The 19,477-nt window shown below is 46.6% G+C and overlaps 1 protein-coding gene across 3 annotated transcripts in view; it reads right to left on the reverse strand.

Moving 5' to 3' along the window:
• FAM227A (family with sequence similarity 227 member A) overlaps positions 1-19,477 on the reverse strand; it is a 79,202-nt gene that overhangs the window by 43,880 nt on the left and 15,845 nt on the right. For all 3 annotated transcript variants that reach the window (XM_032836674.1, XM_032836673.1, XM_032836672.1), the window contains 5 exons: positions 13,304-13,405; positions 12,733-12,837; positions 10,494-10,617; positions 4,442-4,546; positions 2,946-3,025 (listed from right to left, as the gene is read on the reverse strand). In XM_032836674.1, coding sequence (XP_032692565.1) covers positions 2,946-3,025; positions 4,442-4,546; positions 10,494-10,617; positions 12,733-12,837; positions 13,304-13,405 — 516 coding nt within the window. The remainder of the gene's footprint in view (positions 1-2,945; positions 3,026-4,441; positions 4,547-10,493; positions 10,618-12,732; positions 12,838-13,303; positions 13,406-19,477) is intronic.

Below are 19,477 nucleotides of genomic sequence, written 5' to 3' on the forward strand. Positions count from 1 at the left end.
AAGTCTCCTGAAGGTGGGAGCAGCCAACCACGAGACCGCGAGACGGGGACTAGAGTGGTAAGCAGATCAGGGCTGGAACCACAGAGGCAGGAGCAGCTAACAGGACGCACTGAAAACGGGATCTGTGGGTACAGATGAGGCTTTTGAGAAAGCCTGGTGGGAAGGGTGGCAGGAAATGGGGGTGCAGAGGCAAAGGCAAGAGGTGCCAGAGCAGGAGTGTTGGGTGATGGGAGCCAGTCAACAGTGGGAAAAGATGATGAAAGAGGGGGTTGTGCCCACAGGGGACGAGGTCCAGACCCAAGTGCGGCAGGGCCCTTCCTCCACAGGCATCAGGGGCTGGCGGATGGTGAGGGTAAGATCCGGGTAGGAAGGTGAGGGCTGGGAGAGTGTATTGTGTGGAGGTTTCTGTGATGTGTCCTGCATGTTGTCTGTGAGACTCGTGCTGCATGAGTGACCTTGGGAGCCCGATTCATTGACATTAGCTGACCTCCAGGTCACAACTGGCCCTTCTGGTCTGGACACCAAGACCCTCCAGCTCCAGGCAGGGCCGGGCCCCTGGATCGGAATCCAGGAGGGGAGGCCAGCATCTCTAACCCAGGTTCCCAGGAGACGTAAAGACGTAACATAGAAATGCAGCTTTCCAAACTGCCCCTAGGCAAACAATGTTTAACTTCAGACCCCCATGTGCCCTATAAATACAGCCCTTATGGGCACGGTCAGTTGGAATTCTCACCGAGGGGAGGATGCTCCGTCCAGGCCTTTCCTGGGGACTCCAGCCTGGCTGTCGCCACAGGGCAGCCCTAGCCAGTGAGAGGCTGGATGTCTGAAGTGTCCGATTTGATCGACCTTTGTCTTCTCCTTTACTGCCCTCACCAATGCACAGATTTCCCTTTTCTATTAGATTTTTATATAATCAATAAAGTGTCTCCCCCAGTCAAAACTGAAGAGTACGGTGGCTGCCGTGAATCTTCTCTTCAGAACAGAGAGCAGGATTTTAACCCGACACCTTCAGCCCCTGTGGGGACACAGAGACTTTCCAAGGAATACTGGTGTGGCCAGTTAGAAGAACATCCATTTCCAGATCCCCAAGTGTCCTCACCTCCCGTTTTCTGAAAGCGGTCATCCTGACCATGTGCGGGTGTCAGCGATAGCCTCTATCCCACTTTACAAAAGAAAAGGCACACCTTTCACCCATTCTAAACACCGTGTTGGTGACCGTTGAAGGGTGGAAACAGCCCCAACTTGGCACCAGACTAAGGGCAAAGCTGGTCTGACAGTGAATCAAGCTTCACAGGCTACTTACAGGATATTAGAAATGAGGACGTCGGTCTACAGCTTAAAGATTAGTGGGGAGGGACAACCACGATCAGTGGATGACTCAGTAATTCCCTCGCTCGGGAGGAGGGGGCTCTGAGCGGTAGAACAAGAATGTGGACCAGAGTGGAGACTACAGACCCTGAGGGATTTGGCTGAGGTAGAAGGATGAGTGGGCTCCTTCTGCAAACAGCTGGAACATAAATATTTTCAGCTTTGTAGGCTGTAAAGTCTGTATCACAACTACTCAACACTACAAAGATGGTCAAAGGCAATAGTCAACCAGTGACCTTGCCTAAGTACCAGTGATGTATTACTTACAAACACGGGCAGCAGCAGACCTCATTCGTGGCCTTCCCAGGCATTTACTTTTTTTCCAGCCCTCTGGAAAAAGGAGGTCTTGCTAGGGAGTGTTTGGCAGGTTTCCTGTTACCAGAGGGGTGGGTGGCAGTGAGGGGAGGGGGCTTACTTGGGGACAAGAGGGATCAGAGGCCAGGTGAAGCTTGGGAGGTATTTTTCATTTGGGCTGGGGGAGGGTGTTTAGGGGAGGAGGAGTAGGCTGGGGCTAGGGGGTGACAGTATGACATAATTAGATCTGCATTTTGAAAAGATGGCAGGGATACTGGGGAGCCTGAGGGAGCCAGGAACTTACTGCAATGGTGAAGGGGCTCCAACTGGACTGTGAGAAAGGGAGGGGAAGGGAGGGGAGGGGTGCGATGGTTCTGGAGCTACTTAGTAGGGAACACCACAGGGCAGGGCAGAGAGGGGCAAGCCGGTGTGAGAGTGATGCGGGAAACAATGGCAGAAGAAAAATTAAATTCCCTGAGAACAACCCACTGATGAGTCCTTGAAACCGGCAGTGACCTTCCTCTAGGAACTCAGCTGCCTCAATGTTAATACTTTGGGAAGGGCAAAATGCAATCTTAACCCAAACCCCAGGATCCTGTGAGTCTACTTTAACATGTAAAAATTCTTTGGAAACTTCCTTTGTCTCTGTTCCCCAAGATACATGTTGGCAATCATCCCCCAAGCCTAATACCCACTAATATACATCTAAAGGGTCTCACGACTAAGGTTTTACTAGATACTAAAATGACATTTTTTCAACGGTAGCTAGCCCCTTCAAGGTCCTGGACACCTTGCTTCCAAAATTCCTTGGAGACTTATGCTCTCCCTAACCCCCTCCCAATTTGAAAATATATCAGGGGCCACTCCTCATGACCCCTCTATCTGCCCACAGGTCCTGTCCCTGTACTTTAATAAAACCACCTTTTTGCACCAAAGACGTCTCAAGAATTGTTTCAGAAGGAAGCAGGCAGCTTTGAATCCTAACTTCTTTCCTACATCAGATAGGACAGCCAGGTGCGGGTTTATGGCGAGGAGAGATAGGAAAAGCTATGAAAACACTTTGAGCTGAGCCTACGCTTAGAAACTGCTTCCATCCCCTTCACCCCCCAATCACTGCATTTCTGTGGTGACCCTCTGGTGCTCTACTCACGTGCACAGATCTAGAGGACCACCAGGACCCCTCCCCAAGATGATGGACAGGGAGTGCAGAGATGTGGCACCAACTAGAAGTCACTGAAGTTTTGGGGGATACAAGGGGTCTGGTTCTGTGCCCCTCTACTCACCTTAGGGTAGGGAACTTTCTTGTACTGGATAGATGTCTGGGAGACATATCTCTTAGAAGTGAACAAAGAGAACTCTCTTTCTAGGGAAGAGAAAGAAGAATGTGCTTCATTCTTGTCCCCGACAGGACACTGCAGACCACAAGTTCTGACACGGCCCCCTCCCTGGAGGCCACAGCAACAGCAGGACAATGAACCTCAGGCAAACCAGAGCCCCTCAGTCCTTCCCTCTGCTGTGTGACCTTGGGCAAGTTACCTAACCCCTCTGATCCTGTTAAAGGTTTGAGTACCAACTACCTTGCAGGGCTGGTGAACCAATTAAAGTAAACAATGTAAGCAGAGGCCAGTACCCAGGGCAAGCACTCAACTCATATGAAAAAAAAAAAGTACTGGCTTCAAAAGAAAAACAAAAAACTCAAAACCCTGAAATATCAAAATGAGTAAATGTTGAATTAAACACTTAAAAAAGTAACAGTCTATCAACCTGAGGGAGGGTCATTAAAGTTGGAGACAGTTTACAGTTTACATTTTTTTTTTTTTTTTTTTTTTTTTCAGTTTGAAACTTCTGTGTGTTTCCTGGTGGTTCCTGGGAAAGCAGATGTATTGAGCGGGTCAGTAAATGCGAATCCTTAGAAAAGCAGCCCTGAAACTGCCGGGTTCTGAGGAAGTAGTTGTAGGAGCATTTCCACCCAGTAAGTACAGTCATGCTTTTCTCCGAGGCCTGGCTTCCCTGTGCCCTGGGCCAGTGCTTCGCAAACTGGACAGCCCTCAAAGATCATGGCGGGGGTGGGGGGTGGGGGGTGGGGGGTGGGGAGGGGTGCCCATCCAGAGATGCTGACGTGGTTCATCCTTCTAGGCTCTGCCCGTGGACCCTCCAGGGTCAGGAAGATGACCACGGTGTGGACAGTACTGGTGTGGACAGTACCTCCACTTGGGAGGCCCCTCTGTCCTGCTGAGCGGCCTCACGTTCCCTAAGGGAGGTAGACCAAGGGGCTACTAGGGACGTGGCTGTGTGGCCTAAATTTCGCACTAGACTGCGCCACCGGGCTGTGCATGCCTGGTGCACAGAGTCCTTTCCTCATCTGTAGCATCAGTAAGAAAGGAAGCCTCCCGCCACTGACTTCTCTGAACTCTAACTCTCCTTATCTGTGAGATGGATTTAGTGTGTCCTTGAGTTGGTTGTTGTGAGGATTAAGTAAAAGGATAAGGAGGCCAGCAAGGAGCCTGGCCCAGAGCAGACACCCAGTTCCTGGCGTCCTTGGGTACAGTACCAAGTCCCACCCCTGCATCCCAGCTGTGATGCTACGCTGAGTCTAACTATAATTTCTAAGCATGAGCATTTCAGTCATTTTGGTGGCTAGTGTGGGGGAGTGTGAGAGGTAACCTGGCCTGAGTACTTAAATACCAAGGCCCTATCCTGCCCCAGCTGGATGGCAGCTGGTGCGGCAGGGGCGCCGGGGGGAGGGTGGGGGGCCCTAGGTGCACGAGGGGTAGCTTACTCTTTAACAGTCTTCTCTGCAAAATTAATTTTTCTCTCCGGAATCTCTCTGGATCCAGTTCTGAATAGTTCCAGCTGTTGTAGCTCTGTAGGCAAGGGTAGATGCCTAAAGGAGCGAAGAATGAGCAGGAAAACCTCCATAAAGGAGAAAGGAGGCAGAAAGCTGAAGACAGAGCCCCACCCCCTGCCCCCCTGCTGGTCCTGGGGCGGGGGAAGCTTCTAGCATTAGCCTCGCCCTACACTGGCCCTGTGGTCTTGGGGGAGTCACTTCCTCTGTGGGAGGCTTTGGTGCCTTCTTCTGGAAAAGAAATGGTTAGGTTTGCCCTACCCCACCCCTCCGACCCCCCAAGAGCATGGGTCTGATGACTGGATCACACCAGGACATGTGACCCTGTGCGGCACAGATGTGAAGGCATTGTCATCATTCCTTTTCCTGCTTATCTTCTCTGCTCTCGCTGAACTCTGAGCCCCCTGAGCGCAGGACCTGGATCTTACTCACTTTTGCCCCTTGAGGGCTTAGCACTGGACCTAGCGCATGACAGAGAGGAGCTTAGTATTTGCTCAACGTATTATCACATTTAGCTAACCGGAAATGGCTCTCCCTAAACATTTGATGGTGATGTTCATGGGCCTAATGCTTTTCTTGTAAGCAAACCATGTGTTTCAGAGTCTTGGCTTCTTGGAACCTGAACCCTCAGACATTAGAAGGGCTCCACTGTCTCCCTCCATTCTTTGGTTTAGAAAGGAAAAGACCAAGGATCGCTTGAGAAATCTTGAACTCTTATGCAAAGATGCTGTCTCCATTGGACAAAGTAAGGGGACAGGAAGTTTATTATTGAGGATGGATTAGGGGAAAGAAGTACAACCTTGGACAAAAAAGGAGAATAAAAAAGGAGGAACAGAAAGAAAAGAGTCAGAGAATGCGAGGCAAGATGGCATAGTGGTTGGGGCACCTGGGTGGCTCAGTGGGTTAGGCCTCTGCCTTTGGCTCAGGTCATGATCTCTGGGTCCTGGGATCAGGCTGGCATTGGGCTCTCTGCTCAGTGGGGGACCTGCTCCCCCCCACCCCGCCGCCTGCCTCTATGTCTACTTGTGATCTCTCTCTCTCTCTCTGTCAAATCAGTAAATAAAATCTTCAAAAAAAAAAAGATGGTGTAGTGGTCAAAGACGTAGCTGTGCAGTGGGACAGCCTGGATCTGAATGCTTATGCCCCCATTTTTTGCTGCGGGACCTCATTGATTTTGCATATATTAAGAGGATCAAATGGATGTGTGTTGGGGGGGAGACTTAGCAGGTCCTGGCTATCCTTGAAAAATCTTGCTTGCGAGGTTGGCCTTTGGCCAGCATGTGCAAGTTGGCTGGTAAACATTTCTTTACATGATACCATTTTCCCTAACTAGCTAGAAGAAGTGATACATTTCTAGAAGTGTACGAATTACCAAGACCAAATCATGAAGAAATATAAAATCTGAACAGACAAATGATGAGTTAGGAGGTGGAGTCAGTGATCAAAAAACCTCCCAAACAAAGAACAGCTCAGGACCAGATGGCTTCACAGGCAAATTCTACCAAATATTTAAAGAATGAACTCCAATCTTTCTCAAACTCTTTCAAAACATTGAAGAGGAGGGAACACTTCCAAACTCATCTTACAAGGCCAGCTTTACCCTGATACCAAAGCTAGATAAGGACACTACAAGAAAAGAGAACTACAGGCCAATATTCCTGGTGAATATAGACATAAAAATTCTCAAGACAATATTAGTGAACAGAATTCAAGATCACATTAGGAAGACTGTACACCATGATCAAGTGGGACTGAGCCCTGAGATGCAAAGATGGTTCAACACCCACAAATCAATCACTGTGATACACCATATTAATAAAAGGAAAGATAAAAATCACCCGATCATCTCCGTAGATGCAGGAAAAGCATTTGACACAATTCAACATCCTTTCATGAAAAAACTCTCCACATTTGGATACAAAGGGAACATAACTTAATGTAATAAAGACCACATAGAATAAGCCCACAGCTAATATCATACTCAATGATGAAAAAAGTGTTTCTTCTGGGGTGCCCGGGTGGCTCAGTTGGTTGGGCGGCTGACTTCAGCTCGGGTCATGATTCCAGGGTCTTGGGATCGAGCCCCATATTAGGCTCCCTGCTCAGCAGAGAGCCTGCTTCTCTCTCTCCCCCTCTCCCTGACGTTCTGCTTACTTGTGCTCTCTCTCTAGCTCTCTGTCAAATAAACAAAAAAATATATAAAAAAAAAAAAAAAGAGAAAGAAAAAGTGTTTCTTCTAAGACCAGGAATGAGACAAGGATATCCACTCTCACCACCCAGAATAATTAGACAAAAACAAAAACAAAAACAAAAAAAAAACAAAAAACAAAAAAACCCCCACAAAACCCAAACAAAACAATGACAACAACAACAAAGATGAAAAGAAAGGAAAGAAAGAAAAAAAAAATGCTATCCAACTCAGAATGGAAGAAGTAAATTTGTCTCCGTTTGCTGATGACATGATGTTGCGTATAGAAAAACCTAGAGTCCACCAAAAAAAGTTAGAATTAATCAACAAATTCAGTACATTGTCATGATACAAAATCAACAAATAAAAGCCAGTTGGAAAAAAAAATTAAAAAAAAAAGCCAGTTGGGTTTCTATATTCTATACACTGACAATGAGTTATGTGAAAAAAAAGAAAGAAAACAACCCATTCACAATAACATCAAAAACAGCAAACTACTTAGGAGTAAATTTAACTAAGGACGTGAAAAATCTATACGTTGAAAACTGTAAGACACCGATGAAAGAAACTGAAGAAGATACAAATCAATGAACAGATATGCTATGTCATGGATCAAAAGAATTAAAATTATGAAAATATCCAAACTACCCAAAGCCACTATAGATTCAATGCAATCTCTACCAAATTAAAAAAAAAAATTCCAATGGTATTTTTCACAGAAATAGAGAAAACCATCCTAGAATTTGTGCGGATCCACAAAAGACCCTGAACAGCCAAAGCAATCTTGAAAGTAAGCAAAGCCGCAGACATCATGCTCTCTGACTTTAAACTATATTACAAAGCTAAGAAATCAAATAGTCCAGTCCTGGCAAAAAAACAGACACATGGATCAATGAAACAGAACTGAGTGCCCAGAGATAAAATGTGGTCAACTAAAATTTGATAAGGCGGCCAAGACTATACAACGCGGAAAGGACAGTCTCTTCAATAAATGGTGCTGGGAGAAGAGGACAGCCACACGCCAACCAATGAAACTGAACCCCCTTCTTTTACACCACTTACAAAAATCGACTTGAAATGGATTAAGGACTTAAATGTGAGATCTGAAACCATGAAACTCCTGGGAGAAAATAGAGGGGGAAATCTAACATTGATCTTGGCAATGACTTTTTGGTTACGACACCAAAAGCACAAGCAACAAAAGCAAAAAATCAACAAGTGGGACTCCATCCAGATAAAAAGCTTCTGCACAGCAAAGGAAACAACAAAGGGAAAAAGCAACATTTGGAATGGAAGAAAACCTTTGCAAACCATAAATCTGGTAAGGAGTTAAATATCCAAAGTGTATAAGGAACTCATAGACTCCATAGCAAAAAACAAACAAACAAACACATCATCTGATTAAAAAATGGGCAAATTAAAAAATACCTGAACAGGTATTTTTCCAAAGAAGACATGGCCACCAGGTACGTGAAAAAGAAGTCGGCATCACTTATCAACAGGGAAATGCAAACCCAAACCGCAAGGAGATGTCGTTCTCACATTTGCTATAATGGCTATTATCAAAAAGACAAGAGATAACAAGAGTGGGGAAGGATGTGGAGAGAGGAGACAAGGAACCCTGCGTAGGAATGTAAATTGGTACCGCCACTGTGGCAAACAGTAGGGAAGCTCCTCAAAAAATTAAAAATTGAACTACCATACAATTCAGGAATCCCACTCCTGAGTACAAGATGTCCAAAGGAAATGAAATCCCTGTCTCCATGAGATCTCTGTAGGGCCACGTTCACTGCAGCATTAGTCACAACAGCCAAGACAGAGAAACAACCTGGGTGTCCATCAATGGATGAATGGAGAAAGACAGGGGTAGAGCTACATGATGGAATATTATTCAGCCGTAACAAAAGAAGGAAAATCAGACACTGCGACCGCATGGATGACCCTTGAGGGCGTTATGCTAAAGTGAAATAAGGCAGACAGAGGCGGACAGACACTGTAGGATCTCACTTACAGGTGGAACCTGAAAAACCAAACTCATAAAAGCAGAGAGATGAATGGTGGTTGCCAGGGGCTGGGGCCGGAGAAAAGGAAGGGATGTTGGTCAAAGGGCATAAACTTCCCATTATGGGAGGAACCAGTTCCAGGATCTAATGTACAAGCGTGATGACTATAGTTACTAATACCGTGTTGTAGGGATGCCTGGGTGGCTCAGCCGGTTAGGCATCTGCCTTTGGCTCAGGTCATGTTCCTGGGGTCCTGAGATCGAGCCCCGCATCAGACTCCCAGCCCTGCAGAGAGTCTGCTTGTCCCTCTGTCCCTCCCCTTGCTCATGCTCACACTCGTTCTCTCTTGCTCTCTCTCTCTCAAATAATAAAACTTAAATAAAATTTTAAAAAAGTACCGTGTTGTATATTTGAGTGCTGCTACGAGAGTAGACCTTAAGTTTTCTTGCCATAACAACAAAACGGTAATTGTGTGTGAAGGATGTGTTCACTAACCTTATTATGGTTAACATCCCCAACATGTACCTGCATCGAGTCATCACTTTGGGCATCTTAGACTTACACAATTTATATGTCAATTATAACACTATAGCTGGGGTGCAATTTTTTCCCTAACTGATCAGAATGGCTCACTGGGTCTAGGCTATCTACAGAACAATGAGGCTTCTGCGGAACACCTGGTTTTCTGGCATTTTGGTATAGGATAGACAGAGGTGTCTACATGACCGGCCCCCAGTATAGACCTTGGGTCATGTGTCTCTAGCAGGCTTCCCTGGGCAGAAACATCACATGCGCTACTACGTTTTTTTGCAGAGGGATGAGCGCATGCTGCCTAACTTTTCAGGGAAGGGAGGGAGCAGAAGGAAGCCTGCCCATGAATTCCTCCAGACTCTGTCTTTTCCCCTAGGAGTTGCTATGACCTTAGCCATGAATGTAACTACATGCTGAGGCTGTGAGTTCTCCCAGCAAATATCCTAATGTGGCAATGAACCTGGAGACCCCCAAGACAGCAGGAAAGAAGTGCTGACTTGGGATAGTACTTAGTACACGGGAACTTCTTAATAGGTAGTAGGTGTTAATGACCTTAGAAAATAGCTCAGTCAAGAAGAGGGGAATAGGGGCGCCTGGGTGGCTCAGTGGGTTAAGCCGCTGCCTTCGGCTCAGGTCATGATCTCAGGGTCCTGGGATCGAGTCCCGCATCGGGCTCTCTGCTCAGCAGGGAGCCTGCTTCCTCCTCTCTCTCTGCCTGCCTCTCTGCCTACTTGTGATCTCTCTCTGTCAAATAAATAAATAAAATCTTAAAAAAAAAAAAAACAACTTTATAAAAAAAAAAAAAAGAAGAGGGGAATAGGGAACAGGAGTGACAAGTAGTTAAAAGCGAACATTAGCTTGGCATTGTGTGTGGCAGGGACTAGGGGACTACAGTTGGGTCACATGGGGTCACCTGGGAGTGGAAGGGCGGGATCTTCCAACCAGCATCCTTTCTTGGGTTCCTGAGCTCTGGGTCCATTAGTCCACAGCACATGGCTAACTAGGCTCTGCTGAAACCTCCTTTCTGCAGATTACCGGGCACAAAGAGGGGTCTAGGAATGTCTCAGAACTGTCTTTTTGTGGAAGCAAGGAAATTGGTACTCCTGGGGGCTCTAACTGCACATCTTCCCTTCTTTGATGTCAACAAGAGAAAGGGACAAGGGCCTCAGTGAAGGGTGTGACGGCAAACCACACCCCTAGGCTCAGGCAGGAGTGTGTTTCCAGAATCGCACCCCCCCCCGACCCCAGAGCAGCCCCCTCTTACCTGAAATCCACAGGCTCACCGTGTTACAGATGCTCGATTTGAATTCGTGCGTGTTGAACCAGGACTGAGGGAAGCAGCAACAGAAGCTGGTATACACAGCTTTACTCAGCAGCGATGGCAGCTTCTGTGGGTCGGGGGAGAGGGCAAACAGATCTCGGGCAACATCCTGGACATTTCTAGACCCAGAAAAGAGCTCCTAACTGCAGAAAGGATCTGTGCTAAACCTCTCTACCTGATACCGCGCTGCTTTCCACCCATGGAGGGGGAGCAATTTCCATCTGCTGCTGGCCCACATTGTGGTGGACTCTTTTTTTTTTAAAAGATTTTATTTATTTGTCAGAGAGAAGCGCACACACAAGCCGGCAGAGAGGCAGGCAGAGGGAGAGGGAGAAGCAGGCTCCCCGCCGGGCAAGGAGCCCAATGCGGGGCTCGATCCCAGGAACCCAGGATCATGCCCTGAGCCGAAGGCAGCAGCTTAACCCACTGAGCCCCCAGGCGCCCCTGTGGCAGACTCTTCACCCTACCTGGGACCACACCTCAACCCCATGAGAGGCTTGGCCAGGAACCTCCCCTCCCCCAGCTCCTCTGCTCGCCACCTGTGTCTCAGCCGGTTCTGCCACTCGGCCAAAGTGTGGCCCAGACAACAAGATACATTTGACCTGCCATCTTGCTGCCTCCCGCATACCTAACTGTACTCCTACTGTTTTGGTTTTTCCCTATGCGTAATTGGTACTGTTGTTCCTTCTTAACTATGGTTGGTCTCAAATTATACATTTACATCTGGCCTTATTCATTTAACAATATAGTGTAAGCACTGCTCCGGGTTGTTATCAACTCTTTGGAATTTTTTTCCCTTACGAATGACCTTCATACTATTGGGCTGATTGGCATATCAAAATTTACTTCGACATCCCCCATCAATGGCTGTTGTCTTGTTTCTAAGACTTTACAAATTACGTGGACTAAATTGTTTTTATTTGTTAAGCTATCTCTGTGTCTGGCACAGAGCAGGCAGTCAAAAATCTGTGGAAAGCATGTGTGAAAGCCGCTTTTCCTGAGTATTCGATTATGACCTCCAGAAGACGCCATCATGATAGTAATTACAGCAGCTATCATGCTCTGGGGGCTTATCAGGTGCTGGGTACTGTGTCAGGTGCCTTACAAACATCATCTCATTTAATCCTTAGTACAACTCTGGGAATGAGCCATCATTATGCCCATTTTATGGATGATGAAACTGAGGCACGGAAAATCTAAGTGACTTGGTAGGCGCACACTTAATTAGTATAAGCGCCTTGTAGCAAAAATGTATCAACTCACTTCCCAGACTGTCGGAATGCCATTTCCCCAGATCCTTCACAACCCTGGGAACCACTCTTTTTAATCCATGCACTCTAACAGGTAAAGAGGGGTATCAAATGATTATTGTTTTAATTTGTATGTTTGACTGTTGTTCAGGGTGAATTCCCCCCACCCCAATTTGTATTCCTTCCCTGAGTAATTTCTGGTTTAAGCACTTGGTCAATTGGTCTGTGCAGTGTTGCATTTTTTTCTCACTGATTTGTAGAAATTCTTTTTTTTTTTTAAGTGTTTATTTACTTAAGTAATCTCTGCACCCAATATGGGGCTCGAACTCACAACCCCGAGATCAAGAGTCGAATGCGCCTCTGACGGAGCCAGCCCAACGCACCAATTTGTAAGAGTTCTTTTATACTGTGTGATGTATATGCCACGTGATTTCTGCAGTTTTTCCTTTGCCTTTTAAGTCTGACTGTGGTAATTTAAATAATTTATGTAGTTAAATCGGTCGTTGTGAACATATATATATATATTCATAATTTTAAAATTACATACTTATTTAAATACTACAGAAATATTTAAAATAGAAAAGGAAGTCTCTTACAACCTCATTCCCCAGAGATAACCATTGCTAAGAGTTTGGTACAAATTTTTCCAGATTTTTTTTTTCTATTCATAGGCACACATACATATATACATACACACACACATTTTTAAACACAGAGTTCTATAAATTGCTCTGCTTTTCACTTAAAATAAACGGTATATAGATCTACTTTATTTACCGTCACTGCTGCATTACAAGTAGGTGTATAGATGTTGCACAACTTACTACTTACTGCCTCATAGGAAGAACGCTCAGGGCATTCTATTAGCATTAGAAGTGCAGAGATATCTAGTGTGATTTTTTTTTCCCCTCCAAACGGTGGTTGATGCTTACTTTTAAGAGCGCCTCTTCGTAGTGGGACTTGGATTCACACAATAAGAGAAAGGCGTAGTTTTGGGCTATCCGATCAAACATTTTATTCTGGAACTCCTTGTTGGGCTACCAGGAAAAAAGTGGAGAAGAAATTACTAGAGCCCCTGGTTGAAACGGCCAATGGCTGAGATGCTGAAATACGCATTTCTCTCGTGTTTAGGAATATTATTCTTGAGATGTTTAACCTCATGTGATTTCTGAAACAGTACACCAATTTTTAGAGGATTTATGCATAGAGGCCGATTGTTGAAGTAAGTGCCCAGACTCTGAGCTGGCAGGTCCTGACTCTGCTCCAAGCCTGTGCTTGACCAGGCAAGTGACAGGGACCGGTTCCTGGTGTTCAGGGGGCTACGTGTACAGTGGCTGAAGCACAGGATGTATGGGTGAGGCCCGGGGGGAGGGGGCGTGGCAGATGGGGCTGCAGGGGTGCTCCCCAGAATCAGGGGGGCTCAGCCCACGTTAAAGAGGCTAGAGTTTGTTCTGCAGAAAAATAACTTAAGCAAGGGAGAGAAGCGATCTTATTTGCATTTACCTGGTACCTCTCATGAAAGATCCACCAGAAGCTATCCAGCCATATGGCTCTTAGAGAAGGAGAAGAGAGAAACTTCTCTAATTCTTTATCTGAACAGAAAGACTTGAAGAAAAAGAAAAGAAAAAGAAAATCACATTATTATTGCTGTTTTTTAAGATCTTTTTTATTTATTCATTTGACAGACAGAGATCACAAGCAGGCAGAGAGGCAGGCAGAGAGAGAGAGGATGGGAAGCAGGCTCCCTGCCGAGCAGAGAGCCCGATGCGGGGCTCGATCCCAGGACCCTGAGATCATGACCTGAGCTGAAGGCAGAGGCCTTAGCCCACTAAGCCACCCAGGCGCCCCTATTGCTGTTGTTTTTGAAAAAAAAAAAAAAATTTTTTCACTTGGAGTCAAAGGCTGATTGATAATCTTCTCCTTCCAAGACCCGCCTTTCCTCCTACTCTCCACAGCTTGTTACTATTACTAATCACTCTGTCTTCCTGCCAGTCATCTTTGGAATGAACCTGTGTTGGTGTCAACTTAAAAACAACACTTATCCTTTCCAGTGAGTGCCGACTATTAGCCTTTCCAGGTGTTTTTACATGCTCTCATTTAACCACTATGATAATCTCCATTTTACAGATGAGGACACAGAGGACCCAGAGCTAAAATTACTTGCCCAAAGTAATACAGCCAGCAAGGGGCTGAGTGAGGACTGAGACCTGTCACTCCAGGCCCCTGCCCCAAGCTCTCACCTACTTGGATGAGATGTCATCAACAAACACAGATATTATATAAATGCAAATCACTGGACCAGGGGATTCTGCTGGGCTCCTAGTAAGCCTATGGAATTCTAAAATTAGATTTCAGACTTCATTGTGATGCAACAGGGTCTTGAACCTTACTCTGATTCCAAAGCTACTACCTTAATAATATAATAATATATATAATAATATAATAATGTGTCGGGGCGTCTGGGTGGCTCATTTGGGTAAGTGTCTGCATTCAGTTCAGGGCAGACGCTTGTGCTGTCTCTCAAATAAGTAAGATCTTTAAAATATACATATATACATATGTATATTTTACATGTATGTGTATATTTACATATTATGTATATTCATAAAAATATGAGATATATATCTCTGCTATTTTTTGATAATATACATATTATCGATATATGGGCTAATATACATAGCCCATGCGTCAGGCACTGGGCTATGCACATTCCCTCCCTATCCCACTTCATTTTTCACAATCTGTCTGGTAGATACCACGGGCATCCCCAGTTTATAGAAGAGGAAAGTACGGATGGAAAGTTTAGGATTCTGGCCCAAGGTCACATGGCCTGGGAGGCTCTAAAGTTGGGTTACCTAACCCCTTAGCATTACGAAGAGTAAAGAGATCCCACTCTTGTCCCCCTCCTGGATGCAAAGGGACAGACACCCCCCGCCCCAGCCTCCCTTCAGGCCCACGGAAGTGGAGGGCATCGTGAGTTGATAAGCAAGCCTCCCTCATTAGCAGGGAGCTCTCTGAGCCCTGGTATCTGCTTTGTCTATATCACCATTCCTCCCACTTCCCTGGAGGAAAAATAGAGTCAGAGCAGTTAAGAGTACTGACATCAGCACCAGACTGCCCGGATTCAAATCCAGCTCTTACACTTTAAAACTGGGTGATCTTGAACAATGTTCTCGAACCTGTATGTGCTCATTTTCCCTAACCAGATGAAACAGGGAATCTCCATAAGAAATCTGCTTTTTGCTCTTTTTCCTGCTCCTAGTCTTGCTAGGACCTGCACTGCCCACTTTACACAAGCCTCATAAAGCAAATAGTGTATGTCCTCCTTGTAAACGACAAGGAGTTAACAATTTCTCTAGAATAGACAACATCTAAGGAAGGACCAGGTGAGAATGACCGGACATGTGGTCATGTGCATAGTCTAGATCACTGGTGCTGGACACTGACACCAGGACACCCTGGCTTCAAGGAGTAATGTCTGGGCCTCTGTCATTGCTCAAACCAGTTCCTGGCTGCCTGAGAGGACATATACATCAGACCACCACCTTCAACAAAAACCCCGGACCCCGAACATAGACAAGACTCATACCCTTTTCCTTTCTGAGTCTCCCAGATGCTCTGTCTCCACTTGCCCTCTCTTAATTCCTTCAATAAATCCTGCTTTCACACCCTGCTGGCTTGGGTTTGATTTCTAGCCTGTGAGCAGCCAGGACCCCTCTTGGCTGGCCCTGGGGACCCCTCTCTGGATCCTGGGGCACAGCCTGCTGACATCAAGGAGAATGAAGGTGACAGCGATAGTCCCCACCTCGATGACTGATGCGATGATTCCATGAGCGAGTGAGACATACAAGGTGCTTAGAACCAGGCACTTGGGAAACACTCGCTAAGGGCATGCTAGTTCCTATTTATTTACTTATTCACACTTCTGTTTCCTTTAAAAAAGGACTTCATTTCAGCCCTTCAACAGATATTTACTGAGCACCTACTAGGTGCTTGGATGGTGATGGAGAGTCCCTGCGCTGGAGATGTTCCCAGGTAAGCAGACATTTGTAATCTAGTGTGATGGGTGCCCTGAGAGCAGGAATCCAGGGGGACGTGGAGCCCCGAGCGGCAGCTAACTTGTGCTTGGGGCACCAGGGGAGGCTCTGAGAGTAAAAATGACCAGATGAAGAAGGGAGAGCTGAGAGCTGCACAGACAGGGAAAAGCATGTGCCGAGGTTGGGAAACAGCAGGACACATTCGGGGAGGTTCAAGGGCTTTCTGGACTGTGGAAGACACTGGGTGTGGGCACTGAGAGGTCAGGCTGTGAGACACCTGAAGGCTAGGACTTAGGGTTCTTCTGCCACTGGACAGGGGGAGGGGGGACAGCCGGCCCTGAAGAGTTTTCAGCAGGGTGCAAACACCATGAAACTGTTGTTCTAGAAAGATACCTGGAGACAGCACAGAAGGTGCATTAGAGGGGACTGAGATGGTGAGGCCGATGGCATGCCAAGCAGCAGGGGCAGCGATCCAGAAAGGACGGTGTGGGGCCTGCACTTGGCAGTGGCAGTGGAGGAGAAGGAGGTACAGTAAAGACAGTAGGTGAATCTCAGGGCCGGCTCAGAAGCAGGGGCGAGGGAGGGAGGAGACTGGCTGATGCTTGGGTGGAAGGTGGCAGTTTTCGGTAAAACAGGAGGTGAAGTGGGTCTGAGGAGGCTGAGAAATCTGGGCATGAGGAATCTGGGAGTTGGGGGCACAGCACGGGCTTTGGAGGTATGACACAGTGGGGAGCCTCGCGTGGGGAGAAGATGACTGCTGCCCACCCTCTGCCGTCCCCCATGAGTCTGTGTGGAGGGAGAAGACAGCGCAGAGGCGGGGTCCTGAAGAACATGGGCTTGGAAGACCCAAACGTGCTGCTCAAGCAGACGGGGAAGCTGCCAGAGAAACCACGGAAGAATGGAACTTCTGATACAGGGAGTCATCCTCGGGGTCAGTTCCACAGACAGCCCATCTAAGGGAACAACTGAACACACCCATTGGACTTGGCCTTCTGAGAGCGGAGGGCAGAGGGACTCGGGCCACGTTCAGGGACGGGAATGGGGACAGGCTGCGGCAGCATTGGGAGAGAGTGGCGGTGAGAAGCGAGGGCAGCAAGTGTCCCAGGCGAGGCTCGGTGAGGGGCCGGTGCCCACCCCTGCTGCCTAGAGAGGCGAGAAGTGACAAGGAGAGGGCGTGGCTTGCGATGGCCCTGAGTAGGACCAAAGAGGGGCCTTTTAAAGGTACGACAAAGGGGCACCTGGCTGGCTCAGTTGGTGGAGTGTGAGACTCTTGGGTCTTGGGGTTGTGAGTTGGAGCCCCTGTGTTGGGTGTAGAGATTCCTTCAATAAAAAAAAATTTTAAGGAAATAATAAAATTAAATTAAATTAAAATAACAGTAAGATACAGATTTGCCTAGAGTTTCCTGGAAGCCAAAGAAAAGCATTAGTTAGAGGCACCAGTTATAAGATGAAAAGCATGCCAGGAGATGCACAGTTTTTCTGGGGATTAAGGCCTAAGGAGGCCCACTCCCCGTGGGCCCTCCAAAACAGGACATTAAGTAAGAGTGGTCACTGTCCTTGGAGCTACCCACAAAGCAAATTGGAACATGAGTGCATGTGGCTGTGCCAGGGGGCAGGAAAGTTACAGGGACAGCAGGTCCCTGCAACATACAATTTGTTTGTTCTCAAGTCTTTCCTCTACCTACCTATCTATCTAATTCAGAAGTGTTTTATTAGTGATCCGAAGGGACATGTGTACCCGAATGTTTATAGCAGCAATGTCCACAATAGCCAAACTATGGAAAGAACCCAGAAGTCCATAAACAGATGAAGGGATAAAGAAGATGTGGTATATATATACAACGGAATACCATGCAGCCATCAAAAGAAATGAACTCTTGCCATTTGCAATGTCATAGATGGAACTAGAGGGTATTAAGCTGAGCGAAATAAGTCAGTCAGAGAAAGGCCATTATCATATGATCTCTCTGATAAGCGGAATTTGAGAGGCAAGGTCGGGGGTCATGGGGGATAGGGAGGGAAAAAATGAAACAAGATGGGACTGGGGAGGAAGACAAACCGTAAGAGACTCTTAATCTCCAGGAAACAAACTGAGGGTGGCTGGGTGATGGATATTGGGGAGGGTATGTGCTATGGTGAGTGCTGTGAATTGTGTAAGACTGATGATTCACAGACCTGTACCCCTGAAGCAAATTATACATTATAAGTTAATTTTTAAAAATACAAAAGTGTTTTATTTATTTAAGTAATCTCTATGCCCCATGTGGGATATAAACTCATGACCTGAGATCAAAACTCGCATGCTCTTCTGACCGAGCCAGCCAGGCACCCCTTTCTTCTTTTTAAAGTACAGAAAAAGAGGGAAGAAAAAGCTATAACCTTATCACTCAGCGAACATTGGTAATATCTATGTATGGTTTCATCCCCAGATTTTCCTATGTGTGTGCTTATGGAATATTGTGTTGTAGAGTTTTATATACTAATATTTTTCACTTAACATCACAGCAGAGCAAAATACACTCTTTATAAACACTCATTTCAATGGCTAGCTAGGCCACGATATATGTACCCAAAATGACTAAGATGACCTTCTACTAATCATCCTTAAACAATTTCTAATAACGCTGATAATAGAAATTACCATTTTTTGAGAACTCATGATTTAACTAAGCATGGTGCCAAGTGCTTTTCATTTTTTTTAAAGATTCATTTATTTATTTTAGAGAGAGAGTGTGTGTGTGTGCATGTGTACTCTCTCCCATGGGCAGGGGGCTGGGGTGGGGCACAAGCAGACTTCTGCTGAGCGTGAAGCCCAACATGGGGCTCTATCCCAGGACCCAGAGATCAAGACCTGAGCTGAAAACAAGAGTTGGGCACTTAACTGACTGAGCCACTCTGGCACCCTCCCTAAGTGCTTTTTATACACTTAAATAAGATCCTTATCGTATTTTAATTTATACAATAACACCTCTAGGTAGAGACCACGCACATCCGTATTTTATAGAAGAAACTAGAGTCCAGAGAGCTACTTTCCAGGTCTTTGCCATCATACATAATCCTGCAGGGAGCGTCTCTTGACATTGTCCTGGGCTAAATGTGATGCTCTGAGAGCAGGCCACTCCTCCCCTCTGAGCTAAGGACAGCAGGGGATCAGGTACCCAACCCCAGAGCCACTACTGCCTGGTCAAAGGCAGCGGTCCACTTGCTGACCGCAGTCCATGCTGGAACCAGGCACTGGAACTCCAGCAAACATCATCCCCATGCTGGGCAGTAACTGGTCGGAACAGATCATCACTCTTAGAAAGTCTGAACACAAGACACGAGGAAGCAGATGGGACAGATGCAGAGACACAGAGGCAGCACTGGAGAGAAGGCAGCAGGGAGGACCAGTGAAGAAGAGAGGAGGGAAGGTGGGTAGGGGGAGGGGACAGAAAAGGAGGGAGGGAAAGAGAAAGAGGACAGAGGGAGGGAAAGGAGAGAGAGATAGAGATGGGGGAGTGAGGGGTTTGAAGCAGCAGTGGGAAGCGTGGGTAGTTAAGACTAAGAAGCTGGGTCTCCGCAATGGTGGGGTGACTAGTTAGGAGCCACAGGGACCATGATTGGACAATGAACGGTAGTTAGTTAACGTTCGTGAAGGGTG

This window comes from Lontra canadensis, unplaced genomic scaffold (genome assembly GCF_010015895.1).
Source record: "Lontra canadensis isolate GAN:19392208 unplaced genomic scaffold, GSC_riverotter_1.0 scaffold93, whole genome shotgun sequence".
Classification (NCBI taxonomy): domain Eukaryota; kingdom Metazoa; phylum Chordata; class Mammalia; order Carnivora; family Mustelidae; genus Lontra; species Lontra canadensis.